This window comes from Achroia grisella, unplaced genomic scaffold (genome assembly GCF_030625045.1).
Source record: "Achroia grisella isolate CSIRO2021 unplaced genomic scaffold, CSIRO_AGI_Agris_v1 utg1576, whole genome shotgun sequence".
NCBI lineage: Eukaryota > Metazoa > Arthropoda > Insecta > Lepidoptera > Pyralidae > Achroia > Achroia grisella.
The window spans coordinates 408,914-435,057 of NW_026712658.1; the positions used below are offsets into that span (position 1 = coordinate 408,914).

The following is a 26,144-nucleotide window of genomic DNA, read 5'->3' on the forward strand; positions in this document are numbered from 1 at the left end:
TATTTAAAATGTATGAATATGTCCTCTACTTTAGATAATTAAGACAAACAAATTATTCAGTTCATCTTCTCGAGTGACTTGTCATCAATTATCGATAGATATATTCAGAAAGTTTGGAATAGGAATAAATTATAAGATTTATATTTCTGTTACTCTATACCTTATAACACTTGCTGTTTTCAAAGAATTTTAACGTTCATAATTGTGTCGAGTTTTTTTTTTTTACAAAATATAGTACATGTGTAAACATCAAGCAATCAGTTGTCCATTATCCTCCAAAAAATTTTTATTTAGACTTGATGAGGGCATGTGTTATATCTAGATTTATTTATCAATTATATTAACACCATTTATATATTAAGTGTTCTGAAATATGTGAAGAAAGAAAACCAAAGAAGAGAAGAGAGAAGACAAAGCTCATTGATGTGAAATTGACTCTAGTAGGGAGTCCGTTATTATTGCGCGACTCCCTAATCGAGTCAGGTTGACTTCTTTGAGGCTATCTCAACTACTTCAGAAGATAAGAAGGCAATGAAGAAGATTTCTATGTTATTCTACTGTGGAAGCGTGTAATAAAGAATTTGTATGTATCTACTTATCTATTGTTCGAAGTATATTAAATGTAATGTTTTTGTTATTGTGAAATTCATTTTTCTTTTTCAGGAAAAAATAATTTGACATATAAATCATGACTTTTTTTTATAAGTAGACGTTTAAAGTTATATTGAGAGACAACCACATTGTATGTAAATTTAATATACGGATTAATATAATTTAATATATATAAATATTTATAAAATAAATATATATAAAAAGGTGGAAAACTTTACAAAGTCATCTATACTTGGGTACTTATTTCACCTACGTCAGACAGCAACACCTTGCTATCAAACCTGTGTATCAGTTGCGGTATAACATTGAAATTACACAGAGGCATGACACCTTATTCATACAAAAGTTACGGAAGAAGCAACTTAGTTTATTTTTTGTCATAAAAAAATTCATAATACCATAAACTGTAATAGCTAAAGAAAAACATTTATGTTCAGTTTTAGTACAATGACAATTCAATTAAAGATATTAAAGATGTAAATGACAAAGATAGTACTAAATTAAAACAAACATATTTCAAACTCGACTTCATATAGGATCCCACTTACTTTGAGGTATTTGTATCTCGTTTGTACTCGTAAAACTACATACAAATACTACTGTTGAAAAAATATGTCAAGAACTATAGCACTTTTGTATTTTCTCTTCAAATAATTAAGTAGATCTATTATACTGATAACAAATTTGAAAATATCGTATCAACACATCAACTCATATTATCTGTGAGCGCGTAAATTAGGCTGATGCAAAAACGAAACGCAACTTTTTTTAATTTCGTTAAAATTTAAACGTGGCCTCTGAGGGTAGCATAGCAACTCAGCGAACAGTCGTATTTTTAATTTATTGCACTTCTTTGTTGCGGTTGTTTTATGTTGTAAATAACTTTCCCTTACTGCTGAATTTAATTCTAAAACTTGTAATATACCTACCTACTTACGAAATACAACAGCAAATAAATATAGCTACACTACAACAGCTCTGTCTACAATACAATCTCTGTCTTCCATGGAACATTTTTTGTAAGATATATTGCACATTATTTGTTACCGTTTGAGCTTTTTTGAAACCTCTACATATTTTATGTAAAAAGTCTTCTTTCTAACAGTTTTAAGAAATTTTTCTTTGCCCAAAAATAATGTATCAAATTAACGCAATTTTGTTAGAGAAATTATAAATACTTAATTGTTAATAATTTTTAATAAAATTCAGAAAGATTCAATATTGTCTTACTTGATATCTAGATATTGAAGTAAAAATAGTAGCACCCCTAAGTTTGATCATGTTTTTGTGTAATTTACTTGCTTGTAGTTACTGCCTACATACCTACTGTTTGCGAGAATATAGAAATTTAATGTTGACACAAAGTCTTTTCTGATAGATATTATTAAACTATAAAATAAACTCACTATAAAATATTACATAGCTTGTTAGCGACCGACAATGCTAATAAGACCTTTAATAAAAATATCATCGGAAAAATTAATATAAAATAATACTCTTCGAGACAAGGCCGAGACGCTCTCAGTTGAGGATAAAGCAAAGAGGATTGCGGCCATTTTGAATACGTAATAATTAAATATTTTATTTTCTGCTAGATAAATATCCTGGTGACTCGACTCGACTCAACTTCGATAAATTTAAACCTCCAACGTTTAATAAAATAGGTACGGGTTATATTCTGTATTTTCTTATAAATACCAAATATTTAGCTGTTATTATTAATGGTTACCTAGTTAATTAATTGAAATAGTGGTAGTTCCCTACTATTGTAATTGAATATACACTGGACACTGGACTATTTTCAAATTTGACGATTACTCAAGGGAACTAAACTTATTACTAATTTTGCACGCAGTAGATATTGCACATATGAATAGTAGTAACAATATTTACCATAAATGTTTGCAATTAGTAACAAATTTAGTGTATATTTATATACATATCTTTAAGACTAAAATAATTTTATAATATTTGATAATTATTTTCTTCATAATTTGTAAGTGACAACAGATTGAAATTGTATTGGTGTTTATTGTATATTTTCCTAGTATTTAGTATAAAAACTCCATACAATTGAAGAATTCCATTTATTTCTAATGAAATACCACGGGATGCAGCTATCAAACAGTTTACAGAAAGAACCCAATACATTTAAGTGTGGCACCACAAAATCGAAGCGAGCGGCGCGGTCCGTTGGGAAATTATCTGGCAACCCGAGCTATGTTCAACCGTCATACATAGTTACTTCGATAATGCGGAATATAATGGCACAACTTTGATACAGCAATGGTTCGAAATTGCATCTAGGAGGTAAATTCTATTGCGTCTCTTGAGAACTTTATAATATTACAGGCCACTTCCCATTAAGATACAATAAGCAGAATGTTTGTATCCGACGTTATTTTTCTAGTGTAGTACTCAGTTGTTTAACGCAGATATAAACTTTTTTTTTTCAGAAGTAGACTGTAAAAAGTGATTTGCGTGAATACCTCAGTCTCACATATATCAGCCACAAAGGAACTTGCTTTGTAAGCTGTATTTCGATTGTAGACTGCAGATTAAGGAATGAAATGAAAGAGCATAACATCTTAGTCCTCTAGAATAGCAACGAATGAGTGAGCATCACAAGTCTCGTATGATAATATGTTGTCTGTAATAACAGGTGACGGATGCTTATCATCAGATGCGCCAACTTGTATGCCATTAAAAAAATCGTAATATCGTGTTATCGTATTAATTACAATGACTGTTAAATCAAATTCTAACTAATAAGTTTAACAGGACCAAATACGCCTAAGAAGAAGATGCTAAGATGCCTAAATGAAGAAAATTATATTATCTCTTATAAAATCGTCTCTGTTATATTTATTTTCAATACTATGTATGTATAATGTATAATGATTGTATCCTAAATACAGTTTTACAGAATTTTAATCCTTAAAATTTTATTAAATCGGTATATAAACTAAACAAAACCTGTTGATTAAAAGGAATCATAATTGGAGCTGATGAAAATATTTAAATTCACTTCAAATGCTTAAAATTATTGTGACAGTCCTTCTGTATAGTTTAAAACTTTAATTCAAACAATGGAAATTAGAATCGAAATGTAAAATAAGTTTTTCCTTAAACTTGTATCCTTGTAGCAGAAAACTTACAAATATCCAAAAAGTATTTTAGTGACTAAGAAGTTACAGCGGAATACTCCAGAAGTACTGTATTTCTTTTTTCAGTACAAAATTCCCAAGAAGGAAGAGGTGGTAGAACAACAGCAGGCCGAGCCAGATAATCCATTGATGAGGAAGAAGAAGACACCTGAAGAGTTGGCAGCGGAGGCCGAGCTTGAAGATCAGGACGAATTCACTAGTGAGTATCCACTGCTAAAATTTAGTATAGACATATTCACTTACTGAAAAAACATTATATCTAATTAATTTACCCAACAACCTGTCATAGTTGAAGTTGTAGACTTATACGTAACGCAGTCCATACAAGTTATGGCTTGAGAATTCCTTATTTCATTGCATTCATGACTATTTAGTTTTTCTTATTGAAAGGGTAATCAAGCTGACGGTTCACCTGACGATAAGTAGGTAGTAACCGTCGCCTATATATAATCGGCACTATGACATCACATTATTATTTGATGCCCCTCACACCACTCATGCATTGCCACTCCAGAAGACTGAGATATCCTATAATTTCACTGTCTAATTAGCATCCTACAACCGTATCACAACATACAAAGCAAGCAGCTTGGCGCTATAATAGGCGTGACTGAACTTATATAATATAAGTAGACTTGATATAACTTTATATAAACTTTACCTAAATTATACTATATCGAACATTGTGGTGAAAATATCATTTTTAAATATTAATTCGTTTATTATGTATTACAGAATTGAAAAACACCATCGAAACGCAAGTGAATGAATTGAAGTCTCAGATTGAGAGTAAGTGCGTGATGCAGTGAACGTCGCCCCGGCGCCGTTTAATATATATTATATTTGAATACATGATGTAGCTGTGCTAAGATCATTGTTACGACGATGTTTCACAACCCGACACGATCACATCCACCCCTACCCGACGACACAACAAAATTGTTATGTTGAACTATCATTCGCGCTCAAACATAAAGTAGGAGAGATTTGAATTCTAAATTTTTTTGGAACGTAGATGGCTAGTGGCGCGTTGGTGCTTGATAATGAGCAATAATATTTTTATACATTCATAAAATATTGTGGAGATCAGCCCTCTATACAACTGTTGAAAAAACGCGTACGTGCGTTAGGTCAAAAAGTCATCGACAGCATTAAAATGTGAAACAATCCAGTTTTATATGTTGACGCTTGTGATATATTGTTATTTAAGTGTAAAGAGGAGTAATATAAATACAACTAGAACGAACGGTGTAATATTATTAAAAAGGAACATAATTGTATTTATAAGGGAGTTCTTAGCACGCGTGTATACTTGGCACTGACTATCTATCTCAACGACACTTCTCTCATCTATCCTCATCTTTCGGGTACAATTTCGGACTTACATTGAAATAACAATGTATTCGTTCACTATATATTTGTTTTCATCCAAATTCCACTCGGCTTGATGTGTCTTTCTGTCTTTACCTATATAGGAAGTAACGCCTCGTGTGGCTTCGCTCTGCGCTCTCTTTAAAACGACTTCAACTTTTGCCTCTAAATCTTTTGCATGCGTGCTTATGCATTGTATTGTGTCAATGTAATTTTTTTTAGTGTACATACCTATAATCGACCTAGCCTTAATAACCACATCGAAATAAATAGGTACAAGACGTATTGTTAATAATTAAATCCGGGAATCACGCGTCTTTTACGTACCCGCGTGTTCCCGAGATTTGTCATCGTTATTTTCTGCATGTCTATAATGTAAGATCAATGTTGGTTTAGATTAATGTAACGTGTAGATACACTAATACTTTGTTGTTTTACCGTTGAACCGTGTAGCGTTAATATTGCCGCGGTTCAGTTTACTTATATTAATGTTTTACGCTTAGATATAAAGTAACAAGTTATGAGAGCAAATTTTTCGAGCGATTGTCACTGGGTCTAACATTTTGACCGCGGAAAATATATGTGGATCATATGGAAAGCCAGAGGGAGAAATCAAATGCTGAAGAAGACTAGTTGAAGGCAGAGTGGATGAGTGGATAAGGATACTGCTTTCGCGGTGATGTTGCATTTCGGAGCGAATTGTTCGAAAAATCTCCACTTAAGCTGCAAATGCAAAAGATTTGTTATCGTCAAAAGCTGTGATATATAAATAAAATACAGTAACGCTGGCGAGGCGGCCGACCGCTCGCACCCTTCCATTCCCTTTAGCTTCTATAACTTTCAATCTATCTATACTATGAATCGTGTAACTAATTGTTAATTCGGTAGTCTATGAACTTTTCATCTTCTTTGTAGGCTATCTCTTGGACCGTTTCTCTATGAATCAGCACATCATGTATTTCCATTTTAGATTAAGATTCATTTGTTTGTGTGGCATTATAAACATACCAACAATGCTTGTTAAATAAACAAAAATACCGTATTATTTACTACATTAGTTTTGTATCGTTACTTGCTTTATCGAATCACGGTCAATTATGTATATCCTCAATCTATTAATTGCAAATTCAGATCGCGTATATAATATTCAATATACAAACTTATTATTAAGTAAATATGACAAAGACAACAATAATTTCTGATTGTTTACTGAAAATGCTATTTTCTGATGTATAAGATTCTATTTTCTCTCACTGTATCGCACATTGATGTCTATTTTCATAGCTTGTTTCAATAGAACTTTATTTTATGCACGCAATGCAAACATAGAAATTGTTTCTATATTAATATGGTTAATGAATAAATTATATATCTGAGATGGGAAAGCTTAATACGCATCCACCCGTCCGTCTTCATCACTTCTTGCAATCTTATAATCGTTAAGGTAACTTTAATATTTCACCGTGTACGTGTGGTTAGACTAGGTTTATGGTATATTACAAGAAATAGTTCTATATGTATGTGCATGGCAATTCTAGCTGACGGTTGTTCGTAGTTATTCGACTAAACAATAATAGTGGTAAGTCTTCACCCGATCTATATAATTTTACACGACCAATGTTTCATATTCTGACATCACTCATCTATCTTCTTATTAGAATGTACTCGATGTGTATTAGCTACTTCTATAACTACCCTATAATCTCTTAACTATCTTCGTCTATCGTTCTTGTTAGCAATCTAAGCCTAGTCTGTGCTCTCGTTGTTGATTTTGACTAGAAAATAGATTAGTAAATTATTTTGGTACGTAGTGAAGTCTAGATAATAAAACATTGGACTTAAAATCGCTGACTGTCACTAATTTAAAATCGACGTTGACAACTTGTGTATCGAATTGTTTGCATGGTTGAAATTAAGTGTAAGCTCTTGAGAAGTGTGCAGTGTCGTTTTCTCTTTATTCGTCCATATATTTTTTGTGTTCGAAAATACTATGCTACTATGTTTTGTTAACTGAGATATATGAAACTAAAACTATTTTATAATTATTATTTTTATACTTGTTAGTTACTGCGTTTCAACTGTTTAATTTGATATAAATTCAAATCAATATCTTCTATCGAATGCAAAAAATATATGAAAGAAAGTTTCTGGCTAATGCGGAAAATGCTTTGCAGGTTTTCCGAAGTGAAGGGTTTCTAAAAAGATAGGAAATCCATTTCAATAACTTTATTTCAATACTGTATTTAGACGCTTCATAAGCCATCTAAATGTCTGTACATGTAAGCTTTCGATGTTCAATGTATAGTAAAATATATAATTAGATTATGAACTTGCTTAATCGTGAATGTGAAGGAATTTGGGTGATACCAAATGGTTTCACTCAACCACTTTATCGGATTTTACAATAAATATGTTCGATGTTTGAAACTCTAGTGATCTAGTTTTTAACATCGAAATATTACATAATATATATTATAATAGTATTTACAAACAAAAAACACTAAACTGTTAATATCAGTGATATTATACCAAGTACACGTTATCTCGCCCATTGTCTTTCAACAAATAGATAAAAAATTATACACTAATTAATATTTATTGCAGCACATATTAATTATACAATATTAGTTTTCTTTATATATGAATAATCGATATCTAAAGAGGTTTATACAAGGTAGATGTGTAGCTTAGACGTAATTGCACCTTAAACGAAATGTTAACTAAAAGAAAAAAATACAAAAAAGATTTTTTTTTATTTACAAGTAGGATAATTTTAAGATGTTTAAAAGTGAATTTCGACCAATATAGATTTTTTCCTTATGACAAAGATATCATTTGATCTTATGATTCTCACACTCAGGGTAAATTATATGTACTGTAACTATTGTTGTCTATATGCAATATGCATATTATATATTTGTTCATTTACATAGATTATTTAGGATGAATGAATGACTTTTTGGCCTAAATGGCTGACTTCACTTCTTCAAGAGTGATAGGTTTCCCTTAATCCACATTCCTCCTTCCCTTTACCCTATGTGGTTTAAATTTCACTGTTGTTCTTGACCCTTAGAAGAGTAATGAAATGGTAGACTTATACACTTTAAAACATAACTTGTTAAACAATTTATTGTAAATTAGCTTATTAATAGTTGCACTAGGTATAACATTAGAAGAACGTTATTCGGATTGATGCATTTGTGGTCAGGAAGCAATTACAATGCCAACTTTCTTGTAAAGCAATATTACGAGAGTAAGGAATATTAACTGGAATATTACAAATACTGGGCTATAGTTGAATTCAACTATAGCTAAAGTATTGCGTCAACAAAAATACACTACATGGACGGTTTAAGCAAGGATTAGAGGCAACGACACTCAAAATACACTGATACAAGAGCTTTATACACATAATGCCAGTATTACTTCACATATTATTATTGTTAGTATGTTAATAGGTACACCAAACACGCAGTGGTGGTTTAATAAAGAACTGATTTTCAAGTGCCACAATTATCAATATAGCGCTTTGAATTTATTTTCATGATAACATACCCTGTGTTGTTGGTTGTACCTACTTTTTAATTTGATATGAACTAAAATGTTAGCAAAAGTTCAGTCGGAAAAATGGATCGGTGACACCTTACTGCCTCTTGAAAATCTGCCAATATTGTTGTGAACTATTTATACGCATCGATTCATTTAGTCGATTGGAACTATTGTTTGTTCAATAGGTTAGATATTGGCCAATCACTTATAGACCGTTAGCTTTTAATATTAGTGACATCTAGTGTTAAAATTGCAAGTTTTACCGAAATTGAAGTAAAAATTAAAAAAAAATGTGTAAGTAAATTTGAAATGAAAGTTGAAACCATTTAATGCATATTATGAACGTGGTTCATATGTATGTTGTATTGTTATTATAAAGGAGAAATGGTTAGTAGTTTATCCACGATTACCTTTAACTTAGAATTATGGATGAAAAACGAAAAACGGTTATTGTTGAAAATGTTTTTAGGTAATTAAATCGGATTGAGCTTTTGTGAAATCTTGTTGTTAAAAATAAGTTAGGTTTCCGTTTGCTATATTTCTGGCTGAATAAAAACTGCCATAATATTATAAATATATTATTAATCCTTAGTTTCCTTTCACAAAATCTATCCCTATCACTTGTGTAGTTTCTTAGTAGCTTATTTGCTAATACTTGGTTACTCTTACTGTTGCATCGCATTGTTAACTTTATTTACAAAATCCCTATTAGTTATGTATAAAGGTTTAGAGGTATCTATTTTCACAAGAGCTTGTGTGACTGTGAAAATGGTATATCTACCATGTTGTTAAATAATAAATAAACTACATTGTACCACCAACTATTTGTTTTATTTCTCTAGAAATTTCATTGAAACTAGATTAATAACCTAAATAGTGACTATCAACTTGATGAACAAACATACTAGCACAGCTTTACAAAGAACAATAAACATTTACTATTTTGATATTATTTATTAAGGAGATATACAAGAGAATAATAGGGTACATATAGATAATAATCCTCAATTTATTCATATAGGTTAATAAGAAAAAAGAAAAAAATAAGTATTAAGTCATCAAGTATCTTTCTTTTTGTAATCTGTGTATAGTTTCCGTTAAGCAAAGTGAAGGTATTCAACGAAAACCAATAATATGTAATAATGTAACATAGGTAGTACTAATGTGAGGGTAACTTGGGTAGCCCTAAATAAAAAAACTTCCATTTAACCTATTTCAGCCGCCAAGCAATTAACTTCATGGCTTTATAAGCTGTATGTATATATGTTGACGGGTGAGATATGGCAGTGATATTGTTGGGTACGAAGGCAAGATACTTACCTAATCATTACATACATACCGTACTAGCATCGCATGATGTTACTATCAGATGAACCGATAGCTTGTGAAGAAGATTAAAAGGTAATGTCATAAAAATATGAAGAAAGCAGGTGCTTCAAGTAATGTCATAATGCATGTACATGAAGTTATATCGACTTTTGCTTATAGACGTCTACAATAGTAGTTTGTCGTTCAGAAAACAGTGGCAATAAAAAAAATCCAAAACGTTATATTAATTTATTTTATATACACATAAACCTATTAGTAACAATACCTATAAATAAAAAATCACTAGTACGTTTATTTTATTGACACGTTAATCTAATAACGTTAAAGCACCCCAAAATCTATTTAAGTTTGTATTCAATTCTCCTAAAACAGAGAACATGTTTTCAACCGTTGTTTTTATAAGTCCATGGTTAGGATGCTCACTCAAATTAATGCTAGCTCCGTCATCAAATACCTTTGTTTTAACAAGAATCTGACCATTTTCTCCTGATTTATCATCTTCATTGTATTTGTTTTCATTTTGCAACTGTAATTCGTTTAATTGTTTTTGCATTTTATGTAAAATTTTCCAAAGTTTAGAGTTATCAAAAACGTCTGTGTCTATTTCATTAACATGGACTTTTTCTGTATCGTCTTTCATTAATTTACTTTTTTCGTTGTACACAACATTTCTACGATGCCTAGAGAGTTTTTCAGTATTTTTATCAGCATTTTCTATAGTAGGCTTCATTTTGTAGTCTATATTTTTAGAGGTTTGTTTAATATCCTTATTTTTATTGAACTTTCTAATTCCATCCTTCCGTTTTTGTTTGTCCAACCTGTTATACTTGTGATTATGCAATTTCTCACTTAATGGTAATATATTACCTATTAGAGCTTTATTTTTAAATTCGTCCAACATTTTTTTTATTTCATATTTAGGTTTTATTATATGTTTCTTAAACTTTCTATGTTTTCCTTCATTTTCTTCTGAATTTATCTGACGCTTTTTCCGTAAGTTTACATCGATTCCTTTCTTTGCGTTAAAATTATGTTCAAATAACTTACGAACTTTTTTTAATTCTATATTTAAATCTTCTATTCTGTTCTTGATATCCGCATTTTCCATATCAAGTGGTATCTCATCATTGTCAGAAAAATCTTCAGATATCTCAGTAATATTCAAGTCATCAAAATCTTCTATATTAATTGCGCGTTTTTGTATTTTATTTGTTGTAGCGTTGTTAATATCAGAAACATCTACAGCTTCTACTAATAATGTATTATTAGAATTACTTGCCGTATTATAGCAAGCATCAACCTTAGTATTGGCTAATACCCAAAAACCGAAGGATTTCGGAGGTAAGTTAATTAGCAGTGTCTTATAGGGTCTCACACGTTTAACTATAGGTTTTATATCTCCCTCGTAATACATTGCACGGCCATTGACCACGATATTTCTGCAAAATATATTTTGTAAAATGTTAAGCTTCAAAATATATAAATTGAAAGAGAATTTAAAGGAGAAGGGAGCGCCATAGTCTGGTACTTTACTACCCCCATGGTTAGTGGGCGTGAGTTCAAAACTGGACGACAAAATCCTTGTGTATCAAATTATACTTCCAATTGACTTTCTGGTGAATCAAACACCGACAATAAGATCAACAAAAAAACAACACTTAATCCCAGAGATGTCGGTAGGCTAACTCCCTAATGCCGCCGCCGCAATGACGCCGCCGACGAACTCAATACTTAATATTTTATTTCATAGATTCATGAAATAAAATATTAAGTATTGAGTTCGTCATGATTTCGATAATTGAGATTGCCTCTGACTACCGTAGCCAGGCTAATAGTCGTGATGGTATGTATATGTGTATCAGTTAAAGAAGTGTTAAATGAAAATAAACTAGAAAACACTTTAAATATACCTAATATTAGACTGCGGTGAGTTATTTTTCTAGATTATTATAATAATAGTTACCCGCTCTGATCATGGCCAAGTATAAACTGCATTACATCGCCACCCTCTTCTCGCTTTGATAATTTGATCGAGAATCTTGCTGGTTCGTCTTCCATATTCACTGCATACAAAGTCACCGCGCCGTGCACTGGTTTATGACGAAGCGATGTACAATGTGCAAAAATCACAGCTTGAGAAGATTCCACTTCTAGAACTCGCTCACCAACGAGGTTTTTAAACAAGAGAGCCATATAAAAACTCTGAAATAAGTAAAGTGCATCAAGTCTGTGTATCTACATTTACAAATACTGAGGTCCCTAATGCCGGTCCTTTATATAGTTCTAGTTTAATACCTGCACTTACAGTTTTAACCAAATCCAAACTTCTATTCTAACACTACAAATACAAAAATGTTTAAATGACTAAATAGATGCTAATTAAATTTCACATGAAGAGAGATTTTACCACGAGAAATTATACAAGTGCCCTTGTATAATTACTCGTGGTAAACCTATCTTGAATCTAAAAATAATCTAATCTAAACGAAATCGCTAGTAACAGCTAGTATGAGACAGACCGGTCGTAGTTTATGTTTTATTATTTGATAATGCAATTAATCTTACCAATGTTGGCTCGAACAATTCTTCTTTCAAGAGTTCCCTATAATGTACTGAGAAGCCATTCCTCGCTGAGTAACCGAGGCTGGCCATCCAGTTTGCAGCCCGCTCTAATTCATTATGCTGACGCCTCGTGATCTCTGTAATCCAGAGTGGTGTATCACTTTCACTCAGCAGCTTTAAAAGCTTCAAGCGGTCGTATTCTGACATACGTTCTAGTTCGTGAGAGGACGAGTTACTGAAATTGAAATTAAATATTTTTTTATCCAAACACAAATAAAAAAAATAACAGACTGGATAAAGGCTCTAAGCAACATTATGAGCAATATCAAACATGAAACATGAAATTCAAGGTCTTTCAACCTCAATGGTAATTTGAAACTATTTTATAAATAAGTTATCAATGCCTTGATGTATTTAAAGCAAATATTAAATAAAAATGTATAAAGACATCATAATGTAAGTTAATAGTCCAATTTCTGTGTACCTACCATAATGTAGGAGATATCGAATGTTTTAAAACTTCAACCTATCTATTTAATATTAGTACTAAAAAAATATATATTAAGGGAAAACTCACCTATTAAGTAAAACAGCATCCAGCATATCAACAGAAAGGGTAACATAATCCTTAAAATCGCTTTTGGATTCAGCCTGGAGGCAATTAGTGACATCGCCACCGACAACTTTCCACTTATTTTCTGATCCAGATGGGAATGTTTCGACTATCAGACGCAGAGTCTCCAGGTCGTTCAGATATTCTTCGATTGATTGATTATTACATTCTATAACAAAAACGTCAATATGAGATAATAAAAATAAAAATCATTCGCAATCGTCGCCTATATATAGTTATTCACGTCTATACAGACGTGAATAACACGGATATCTCGTCGCCTCACGAGATGCTTTTATATATATTTTTAATTGGTTTACATACACGAACAGCATTACAAACATCACGTTCTCATGTGAAAGATGCTTTACCATTTCGGTAGACCAAAATGTAATGCCTCCTAAAGTGTAATTTCGCTGCCTTATCTCAACCTTCAATAGTAACACAGTTTAAAAAACTAGCGACTTGACGGATAGGTAACACTGAGGTACTCATGCAAACGACTTTTAGTCGGTGGTAACCCTGATTGCTATTCTTATAGACTAATCTAAGTAACTATCCCTGTAACTACAAAACAAGCTGATTGATGATAGAAATAATAACAGAGAAGAAGAACCACGCAGGTGACATTGTACTGAAAGTTAAATATTTACATACCATAACCCAGTTGCCAGTACATTTTCCCAACCTTGACCTTCTCAGCTACAGTAAGTATGTCCAGCGCCGTGTTCGGATCCCACATGCCTGTCTGCGTCTTCACGTCATTGTTTAATGCGAACACCAATTCAAATCCTGTTGTTTTTGCCCATTTAGCAAACTGTACCCATTGATTGCTTGAGACTGTCACTTTTTCCTACAAAATAAATTACCTATTTTATTATATTTACCACAGATTAAATAACTACAGTATTATTATATCATAGTCTATTGAAATATTATGGTACCATACACGGATATGAATATATGAATTTATTTTTAGTATATATCCATCGCGCATAATATAATGAAGAAACAGAGTTATATAGCTATGTCATATACATCTAAACTTTCTTCAGAAATTTCTCTGCAGATAGATTAAAACCGCATGAAAATCCGTTCAGGAGTTTTTGACATTAGTACATATCAATACACACACACATGCGGCGGAGTTATTATTAACATATACATTAATTAAGTATCAAATTATAATAATTTTACCCGAACTTGACGTTTTATTGTAGCGCTACGCCGTTCTAACAATTTGTCCAGAACATTCCTGTGGTGTTCAAGATCGAGATCCACATCAAGGTCGTTTGGTTCCAGATCTTCGATGGATATGCTACTGTTGCGAAAGCTCATATAATCTGTAGACGGTCCAGCTATACGGAGATATGCTGGACTCAGTGACGTAGCCATACAAAGGCATTCTTTGCTAGAAAATAAATTATAATTATAAAAACTAACATGTTTACAATAAAAAACAAATATGTTGTTCTTAAAGATGAAGATGTATTAATACAACAAAAAGTATCATTAAAATCAGTTTTTACTATATGTAGGTATACTAAAAATGTATTAATTAATTTCACACAAGAGAACACAATAGAGTTATAAATTAAGAATTAAGAAATTTGTTATTTGAAGTTAGTTTATTATATGTTAGTTGATTATTCCTTTTCTTTTATAGTCGTTAGACTCTACGACCTGTACATAATAATTTTACCACTCAATTCTTTGAAAAAAATATATTGTATAATGACTTACAAATGCTAAACAACAATATTGATGCAATATCAATATCATTAATAAATTAATGTAGGTATTCTATATACTCCAAATGCAAATGATTGAGAGAGCATACAGTTTAGGTACCCCGCACCCACAGTGTAGAGTACAGTAGAGGAGATAGCCGAGTTGTCTAGCGGTCTAACATACCAAAATTAAAAGATTATAAATAAAAGTAAGTACAAGGCGGTATTATCGCTAAATCAATCTCTTCCAGACAAGCATTATTAGCTATAATGAAAACTATTAAGTAAACTTACCTGTTATACTTATCAGTGTTCGAAAAAAGATATTTTGGATCAACAGTGAAACTTAAAAATTGTTTATCAACAACATTCACATGTTGATCTGTCCCTATCTTCACACTAAACGTATGGGCACTGGCTAGTTTTAATATTGATGAAACTGAATATAATATAAAATAAAAATATATGTAATCCATTGTGCGTATTATGTTGAAATGTGGACGACTGAACTATAATTACATATTTATTTACTCATAAGGTGGTATTATGTTACGGTAAAACTTATATTTTATTTTTCATTCCTCAAATATTCTACTTCACGGAAATTTGTACCTATCTTAAATTTCTACACTGTTATTTAATTTAAGTCAATATCTTACATGATCCAATAAAAGCCCATGCGTTATCGCAAGTGTTTGAAAAATAAGTTCAAACGGTTGCTCTATGTTAACAACGCATAGTACGACATTGAAGTATGGTGACAAAATCAAAGTTAAGAAGATGTACTTATTTTTACGGTACTAATGGCTAACTATTTCTTGCTTATTCGTAGTTGGTAAGAAAAGACAACATAGTGTAATAACTAAAACAGATTTTTTTAAATTTGTTGTTTCAAATAATGAGGTAACATAACATACGTAGATGTTAATACCTACTCATAGTACTGGTACTAGTAGTAAGTTCTATGAATTATTACATCGTATTTAGAATTAATTATTAATAATACCTATATCCACCCATAATCTATTATGTACAACATATAAGAGAACTAATGCACTTCTTTAGTGAAATGTATTTATAGTTATTATAAAGTAGGTATTATTCTAATATTGGAATTATCTTAATTTGAATACAAAATTATGTCACGGGTCACAAACAGGTGCCAGGTTGCCAATAATTTTAATTTAACCTTTAGTATATCTTCATTACTTATTTATGGACAATTTGTAAAATTGTGTTATTGTCACGCCAACAGTAACGCAAAAAAGCTGACTTTAATTAATATTGTAAATTGCTGAACACGGATCATTGTTTCTTTTGATGCACGCATTCGATTGTTATTAGTGTTATTACTCATTAGCAGACTACTGTTTATACGTTATATAACACGTATGACCTTTTAATGGAATTCCGCATAAAATTCAAACTTAAAAGGCCTATTTGCCTAATCTCATGGACAACTTGTAAATGTTCCCATTATAACTGGCTGGAAAACATATAAGAAACTGTCCTGAAAAATTCGAATACATATATTGTTCTCGTTTTTACACAAGCATTGCAAAATGAGAAATCAGAATTGGACTCGAAGTTATATTAGAATATTTATGTAGCTTTGGATTGTTACAATAGTGTAATTTTTGGAATGACTGACTGACTTTGGAATGACTCTCTCCTTATAAGTAGCTGACCTATATCTGTAGTACCTAAAAAACATCTAGTACCTAAAGTATTTCTACTTGTTAGTTGTTCTAGTTGTTTAGTACCTACCTACCCGGTAGGTACTAGGGGGAGAAGGGGATTGTTAGTAATGTTTTATTTATTTATTTATTTATTTATTTATTTATTTACTTAATACAGAAAACATGTGTACTACTTTACTAAAGAAACGATGATATTCACAGAAGTATAAAACTGTGTTGCAAATATCGACGCCCTCCACCTAGTATATATAATTCCAAAAACTAAAATAAAAAATAAAAATACATGCAATGTCGTTACCCATCACGTATTGTCTAAAAAATTTACAAAATATTTAAATTTACCAAAAACAAAGAAAATTTAACTTATAAACAAAAAGAAAGAATGCACAAAACAAAAAGAACCTATGCCTGTATTTGATATGTATATATGTAAAACATGTGTGTGTGTGTGTGTGTGTGTGTGTGTGTGTGTGTGTGTGTGTGTGTGTGTGTGTGTGTGTGTGTGTGTGTGTGTGTGTGTGAGAGAGAGAGAGAGAGAGAGAGAGGTCTGACTTCATATACATTATTTTTGAAATTACAATATTTACGCAACAAGTCAAGTTAATAAAGTTTTAAAAGATCCTCAGATTTTTCATACCGCCATTTTGCGTACAACAGCTTACATTTGTAGTAGGGGATATATGTTCAATTCTTTATTTAGCTTATTATACAAAATCCACGTGGTTATAATGACGACTAAAAAAAAACGACAAGGATTTAACCATATTTTATAATTTCATCTCAAATTTGTCATTGAAACATATGGAACATATGGAAGCTGAGAATGTTTACGAAGCGTAATGTTTAGTACAAATGTGGATTGATAACCCCATTGCTAGCAATGTACCATGTCAGGTCGACCTCCACGCGGTTCCCCCTGGAAACCATCGTGTTAAATTCCTGGTAAATTTGTCACGATGGGCTAATTGACCTGACCTCATGCTTATCTTATCATCCTCTACTGATGCCCCGCCAGCGTAAACCGTTAGAGCAGGCGGGTGCACCATTCCATTATCATCCACAAAAACCCGGTAGGTACTAGATGACTAATAGAAATACTTAAATACATTTTTTGTATATACATAATACAATAGAAAACGCCCAGACTAATATAAACAACCGTACTAATGAATACAAATATTTCTAACTTACGAGGAATCGATCCTACAATTAATGTAAATAAGGCGGTGTGCATAACCGCCAGACCACCGAGGCCAAACGATTTTCTTAGATTGAAATATAATTGAAAACTGTCATAGCATGACAATTCTTATAGGTAATAGTCTCCTATTTTGCGACTCGCTATGGATAGTTATTACAATAATAATAATAGCCTTTATTTAAAAAAATCTTACATAATATTTATTATAATGTTATCTGGATAATCATTAATTATATAGTTTCAAATGCGAATAATCCAAGTTAGTTTATGTAAAATCGGAAAAAATAGATTTTAGCCTGAAGTCAATATTTAAAGCTACTACGTTTTATTATACTAAAGTAGGTACACGCGAGAATTTCATAATGAAAATATAATGAAACTAGGTAATACCGGTGGGAGGGGGTTGTTAGTAATGGATCGATCCCCAAGGTAACTAGCTGGTTAATTCCTAGTGAATTCCTTACTATGGGCTATCTGCGTAACTTCATCTGCTGATCCCATTATCCTCCACTGGTGCCTCACCAACATATAGCGCAGGCTAACATATATTATCATCCTTTCCAAAACTAGATAATACCTAGTTTATTCTATCTGTTGCATCGAAACCTATATACAATAGTGTATCATTTTAGAACATTTATTTGATATAATAATAAATAATTGCTTTTTATGCATATTCAAAGTTGGTATTTTTAGCGGATTGTCAAAATATGACAATTTGTGATTTGACATTTCATGTCATTTCATGACACTAATTGTCATTTAATCCTTGACATTAGTCATCAGAACAGAACTACTAAATCAACATAATGGGTCTCAACAAAATCTAATCTTTTGCGAATTATCTTATTATCATTGTACCATTCGCCAATATTTGGGCCTACTTGGTTAATCTGTTTTAAGTGCCGCAACAATGTCCAAACGCGATAATCCGTGCCTCCATTATAATAGTATTAATTTCAACTCAAACTGCTCCATCAGTATATCATGTTTGTTATTATAATTTTTTATGTTTCTTAGTGACAATGGATACTGCCAGTGATAGTAGTGATAAAAAGGATGACGGAAACTCTCAGAAAAAGGAGCTGCCATCAAATTTACAAAAGATATGTCTGGTGTGCGGTGATAAAGCACTCGGTTATAACTTCAATGCCATATCGTGTGAGAGCTGTAAAGCATTTTTCAGACGGAATGCTTTAGCCAGCAAGGAGTTTAAATGTCCCTTTACTAATAACTGTGAAATTACCGTAGTCACAAGAAGATTCTGTCAGAAATGTCGATTGGAAAAGTGCCTGTCAGTAGGAATGGTTAAAGAATTCATCATGTCTGATGAAGATAAAGCAGAGAAACGGAGGAAAATAGAGGAGAATAGAGCTAAAAAACGACATCACAGTGATCGTGATATTGAGGATGCAGTATCAAGCTCTAAAAGCATGAAACGTGATGATGAAATAAGCAATAGTAATTATATACCACCCGTCCAGGAGTCAGTTGTACAGTATGACGCACTGAATAGTACAACTAGTAGTCCAAGTAGTACTGTGCAGAGTCCATTAGGTACAGATTTAGAGTCACACACAATACACCCCTCTGCCTACTATACACCTGTACAAAATGCAGATGTGTCATATACTATGAAGGTGTTTCCTATAGAAGACAAAAATGGAATCAACAGGACTTTGTATGAACAACATATACTGAACCCATATCAGGCATTTGATATGGACAGTAATATGTATGCAGAGACTCCTAAACAAAATAGCATTAGGTATGTACTATTTTTCTTTTGATTGTTACTCCTTATTTTTATTTCCATAAAGGTGAAATTTACATTACATAATTAAACTAAATATTGCAAAGTTTCCCCACAGAAACAAATATGTTAAATTTTTGAAGAATTTGTCAAAATTGTCCTCCACTAGTTCCTTACTAGCATAAACTGTCAACGCAGACGGATACACTGTTCCATTATTATCCATTAAACAAATTACTGACTAAATGAGCCATTGTTACTGAAAATTTAAATATATAATAAGTACTTATATTAAAAATATAAATAAATATATTGTATGTTATTTAAGTTTAGATAAATTCTCTATATTATGTCATATCTAAAATACCTTTCTCAAGATATTATCTTTTATCTGTGTTTCTTATAACAATGTTTATGTATATATACTCTCACTCTTAGGACACCATTTTTTTCTGATTATTTATTAGCACTTCCACCATGGAAGTCTGTGTTGATTGTGGAAGAGCATGTATATGATGGATTTATTGATATTAAACACAATAATAACAATGGACAAAGAGCTTATAGACTATATTCATTTTATTTTAATAACAATAGTTTTTTTCATGCAAGGATCTAATGAAAAGTAAGTGAAATTCATATTGGACACCCTTATTCTTGATCAACCACTAACATGACATAATAATGACATATTTAACATACTTAGGTCATTAAACTTAATTTTAAGGGCTAATGAACTTACCTATTTAATCATTAACTATACAAAACAACCATTGATCTTAGTCAACTCACCCTATTGGTCATAGTCCCATAATGTAAGGATGTATATAATATAGTTCTTTTTACAAAATTTCCAGATCTATCCTAACAAATGGGGATACTGCCATTTACAAAGAACATAAGCCTCAGCACATTTGTGAAGAAATGCCGTCTACCAGCAATAATCCTGACATAAACAAGGCTAGAGATATTTTACAAGATGTTGAAAGGTACTCTATGTATATAATCAAAACTGTGCCTGATGTATATATGTAATTGAAAGATATATGACAAAAACATTTATTGAAGACTCAACACCAAAACAATTTTTAGTCTATTTATCTGCATGTTTGTGCAGAATCATCACAGAAGCAGCTTAATGATATGGATGCAGTTTTTACTATTATGTTGTCATAAGCTTCACTTAAAATTAGTGTTTTGTTAATTAAATAATTATTTACTTACTAAAGAATTATACAGGTATAACTATGATGAAGTTCATCTAGTAGAAAATTATTCATAAATTCTGCTTAACACTAGCAAATTCATTCATATGAATTGTAAAACTGCTGCAATTTATATATATTACTTTAAAATAACCTTACTATACCTATAAGGTTACACTATTAAAATGGGGAAGAAGGGGATTGTTAATAATGTGGAATAATAACCCTATATATCTGGCAATGTACCATTTCATGTTAACCACCATGCGGTTTCCCCTAGAAACCATCAATTGCCATCAGCAAAGAAGGGTTAACTGACCTGACTTTATACTCATTTTATCATCCTCCACTAGTTTTCCGTGAGTGTAAACCATTAGCGCAGACGTGTGCATCATTCCATTATTCATATCCATAAAAAACTATTATAATGTTATACCTTTCTGACACTAATTAATACTAATAATGAAATTGTAGTTGCCAATATTTCATTATATATTTATTTTTCCACAGGATAGAGCCCAACTCTATGGAATCAATACTGTGTGAGGCAATCAAACTTGAGTTTGAGGCATACACATCTGTCAATCAATGTAGCGGCTCCTCCAGAGAACTAAATGAGGTATTTATTGGCTTTACATTATTGAAATGCAAAGTTTATAATTGTTTATACTGAAACTTTATGAAGGTTTTTATGCAAATTTTATTCTGAGTATCTTACACTTTTCTCCCCTCAATAAACATAATTTTACTACATTCAAAATACTTTTTTATTATGCAATTAATACATTTTCATTGGCAAATTTATCGCGCGAGCATTAAATACTAGTTGAATGAAAATAAGTAAGTAGTATTACTAATCGTGAGTTTGTAGATATGATTATAATTTGTTTGCATGAATGATAGCCGATTAGAACATTTATTTACTTCTACATCTCCACGAATAAGGTTGATATTTATAACACTCATACATTCTTGATATAGACCAGAATCATACATACATCCTCAGTTCTCCTTACTAAAACTGGAACTTCTTAGACGATAAATATTATAGACTATCTGACCATATTAATTAAATTAGTGTGTTTCTCCATCTGAAGTGTCTTGACGGCCTCAGTGGTCTAGCAGTTAAGCACACCGCTTTACTTCCCATGGTCACAGGGTCAATTCCTCGCACAGTGCAAACATTTATATAGGGTGTTTTTGTGAATATTATATTATATTATTTATTTAGTGTTAGTGATACATTGTTAGTTGATTTCATTGATCAACAAGGATCAACTTTATTTGCACCTTCTTTGCACTTAACATGTCACTATATGTTTATGACCTAAAAACCGATAGGTTTATCAGCGTGCATAAGGAAATTTGATAAATAAAGAAATCATTGTATAGATAAACTTTAGCATATTGTACTCTGATAGAGGCAATGCAACTTATCAACGATTAAATAAATATTTTTATATTATTAAGATAGTGCGGTAGTAGGTAGGATTGTAGACATAATAAATATATAAATGTGGGATTGGTATGTAAGGGAGTAAGGGGACTGTATTAACTGAATGTTATATGCATGAATTTAAACACAAATGACTAGAGAATGAATATAAGAGTCAAGTGAATAATGAATGGGTTAAACGCTATGACACAAATGGTGTCCTAACTGATTTATTTGTAAATGTTATATTTGACGAATTAAATTGGTAATGTAAAGAGATTTTATTATTCCGACTCCCCGGACGTACATAAATAATATTTTTAATGAACAACAATATTGCCACAGGTTATTGTTGTGTCTTGTGTCACCCTTTAAAAACAAATTAATTTGGTCTTTTCAGGTGGAACGCGCAAAATTGAATGAACTGATTGTCGCAAATAAAACATTACATGCCCCTATTGATGATGACTTATCACAGCTTATAGGTGACGCCAGCTCCGCCGGACTCAAGGTTAGTTAGACTATGGTTACTATCAGCATCAGACTTGTGATTAAAGCTATGTCACACTATGTCACTGTACTCCTCGTTAAACTGTAATGCAATAATATATGTTATAATAATAAGAAAATATTTGAAAAGAATATGAGCTGAGTTTCTTGTCAGTTCTTATCTCGAAATCATTCCGAACTGACGGTAGATTTAACATATCATAAGAGTCTGTAATAGATATTTTGATTTGATTGTAATATAACTGAAATAAATAGACGTGATGATAAGTGTTAATTTTATTATTTGACGTCCTAGGTAGCCTAGCACTTTACAACACGGCTTTTTTTCCGATGGTCGTGGGTTCAATTTCTCGTGCGGTACAAACATTTGTATTCATGAGTATGATTGTTTGTGTCGGTCTGGTTGTTTTCTATGTATATTATGTATGTAGTTACAAAAAACTATCTTATATCACTTGTCTAGTACCCATAAAATAAGCTTACCAACACTAGACGGCATCGTGTTAATTGTCTAGGGTTATTATTATGTCTGATACATATTTGATTTAATATGCTTCTAGATCCATGTGTATATGCAGAGCGTTTTGTCCGTTATGTGTTGTTTTTTTTATTAAGTATTTAATATTTTTATTGAGTATTTCCTTTAATATATATAAAAATATTTGATTAATTGATTGCGTACATTTTGTATTTTTCTTATGATAGGAAGGCGACGGCAAGCACGATCCAAGACTGATAAAAATAGTAAATCTGACTGCAGTCGCAATACGGCGGTTCATAAAGATGGCGAAGAAGATTAATGCATTCAAAAATATGTGCGAAGAAGATCAGGTCAGTCTTGTTTTCTTCAGTTTTTCAATAAATCTCGTAATCCGTATTTCATAGTTTGCTAATATGAACAAACTGAATTGTACAATATTGGAATAATTGAACAAAATGTAGTTGTATTAAAAAAATAATACTTATTTATTAAACATAATTAAGAACCAACCGCGTAAACCGTAAAACTTAAGGGCTGAATTTAAGTATGTCTTGATTGAATAAGCCACTTTCATTAAATTTACCCCTTGATCCAAGGAAGGATTTAGCAGGTACATAAATAACTCATTTTTTTTATAATATTTTATTATTAGGTCGCTCTGCTGAAAGGAGGATGTATAGAAATGATGGTGTTGAGGAGTACGATAAATTATGATGGCCAAAGAAAACAGTGGAAGGTAAGAAAAAGAATAGTCTCAGCAAAATTAAATTGTAGCATATGTATACATTTTTTTATAATAATAATGTCTCAGGACAATTCACAGAGCGCCATCTAGTCTCAAGCTAAGCAGAGCCTGTGTTATGGGTACCAGACAAGTTATACAAATATTTATTTTTAGAAATACATTCATATATACATAGAAAACCTTCAGAAGGATAAAAAACAATCGTATTGATGAATACAATGTCTATACTGTGCAAGGAATCGAACCCGCGACGATCGGAAGTAAGGCAGTGTGCTACTAGACGTCCATCATCGAGAATACTTAGCAACAGTATGTTTTCAGGTTCCCCACTCACAAGATAAGTTTGGTAGCATACAAACTGATCTCTTAAAGTTAGCTAAAGGCAATATATACAGGACCTACGAGTCATTTATACGGTCATTCGACCACCGCTGGCGGTTGGATGAACACGTAATACTGATCATGTCCGCCATATTGCTGTTCACGCCTGATCGCGCTAAAGTTGTGCACCGAGACGTTATCAAGTTAGAACAGGTAAGTTTTTCTCCTAACAAACCCTTCTGATTAATACCCTGTCCTATTCTAAGATTGAAATTATGACGGCCTGAGCTGTGGTTCGATTCCGATCAGATTTGAAGTGTTACGGCCAATAGCATTGGAATAGTTATAAAAAGGCTCTAATAAAAATATTAACTGACACCTATAGTCTAGATTAATATGATTGTACTTAATAATACAACCAGTGTGCGACAATAGTACAGATAATTTAGCTTTATGTAAAGCATAATAAATATATGAATATAATATTTGTTAATTTAATTTGTCAAGTACTTTTAGAATGTATCCATTACAAATAAAAATATTAATCTTCCCTCTTTATTATGATAAAGAGAAAAGTATACGATACTTACTTTCAGTTTCAAGTCTCTAGTAATATTTTACTAGAGACTTAACTTTAAAAGTATCATATCTGCATGGCCCAAATGACCTTACATAATATCCCTCTATTAAATTTTATGCACTTATTGCAATATATGGACATAAAGTAAAATATGACATGCATATTTTTTGGAAATAAGACTTTATGGTATGTTAAAATAAAGTCTTATTTGCAACTTATTATCTGTAAAAGTAATTAAATAATAATTACATATATACAAAACTCTACTGTTATATATTTCAGAATTCCTACTACTATCTACTACGAAGGTATCTCGAGAGCGTTTACCCTGGCTGCGAAGCAAAATCTACATTCCTCAAACTTATACAGAAGATTCTAGAACTCAGGAAGTTATCGGAAGAAGTCACTGGTGTATACCTCGATGTTAATCCTATAGAACCATTACTTATGGAGATTTTCGATTTGAAGCACCATGCTGCTTGAGGGTAGGTGTATAATTTTCTCCTAAACGTTGCCAAATAGGGTTCATATTGCTTTAAAAATAACTACACAACATCTTAATTCATATTGTTTTTATTTTTTGAAATCTCTTGTAACAGTCAAAACCTTTTTAAGTTTTAACAAACTGATTGTACCTACAATTCTTTTATTCATAAAAAGGTGTAAATCTATAGACAGAAACAAGATTCGTGGAATATTAGAGTATCACATATCTAAATGTGTGAAACATTGTAATAATGTACTTTCTAACTATAATATTATTAGAAGCACATTATTACAGAGTCGAATGTCACGACGCAATACGGTACAATATACCATTTCTACCTCAATACATCTTATTTTTAGCAAAATTCCTACAAAAAAAGAGTCGAGGTGTATTAATGATTTCGTCTTTTTATGAATAACACCGTTGAAATGTTTATGTCATTGAAGACATCAGTAGAGAGCAATTTTATTTATTTCTGACATTGTAGACAATTTTAGATTATAGACCATATGTTACTCGTATAATTTTTATCTATATATAAATATTGTTTATGGTAAAATGTATTTTGAGTGCAATGAAAGGGGAACACTTTTAATTGTAAATAGACTATGTGTAGTACTTGGATATACAGGGTCTGTACTAGTTTACTGATGTATTCTGAATGCGAAATGAACAGACAATATTTTCTTCAACTGACAATGAGTGCAAAAATATGTAAGAGTTTTCTAATTTAACCTCTAAAACATATCGATTATGCCAAAATGGTTTCACAAATTAATAAGTTAAAGGTGAC

The 26,144-nt window shown here is 31.5% G+C and overlaps 3 protein-coding genes across 4 annotated transcripts in view; 2 read left to right on the forward strand and 1 right to left on the reverse strand.

Annotated features, from left to right (window-relative positions):
- LOC131841284 (complexin) overlaps positions 1–5,422 on the forward strand; it is a 251,693-nt gene extending 246,271 nt beyond the window's left edge. For both annotated transcript variants that reach the window (XM_059189592.1, XM_059189593.1), the window contains 2 exons: positions 3,846–3,978; positions 4,515–5,422. In XM_059189592.1, coding sequence (XP_059045575.1) covers positions 3,846–3,978; positions 4,515–4,588 — 207 coding nt within the window. In that variant the 3' untranslated portion in view covers positions 4,589–5,422. The remainder of the gene's footprint in view (positions 1–3,845; positions 3,979–4,514) is intronic.
- Positions 5,423–10,335: 4,913 nt separating this feature from the next.
- On the reverse strand, positions 10,336–15,409 carry LOC131841293 (inactive heparanase-2). The gene is made up of 7 exons (XM_059189604.1): positions 15,228–15,409; positions 14,401–14,614; positions 13,861–14,056; positions 13,168–13,372; positions 12,594–12,825; positions 11,992–12,230; positions 10,336–11,467 (listed from the first exon to the last, which is right to left on the reverse strand). Exons 1-7 carry the CDS (start codon positions 15,407–15,409, stop codon positions 10,336–10,338), a joined length of 2,400 nt encoding a protein of 799 aa, XP_059045587.1.
- Positions 15,410–18,635: 3,226 nt separating this feature from the next.
- On the forward strand, positions 18,636–25,808 carry LOC131841230 (nuclear hormone receptor HR96). The gene is made up of 8 exons (XM_059189506.1): positions 18,636–19,602; positions 20,445–20,576; positions 21,303–21,411; positions 22,628–22,738; positions 23,443–23,568; positions 23,871–23,954; positions 24,285–24,497; positions 25,147–25,808. The coding sequence occupies exons 1-8, from the start codon at positions 18,860–18,862 to the stop codon at positions 25,345–25,347; spliced, it is 1,719 nt and encodes a 572-aa protein (XP_059045489.1). The 5' UTR covers positions 18,636–18,859; the 3' UTR covers positions 25,348–25,808.
- Positions 25,809–26,144: the final 336 nt, after the last annotated feature.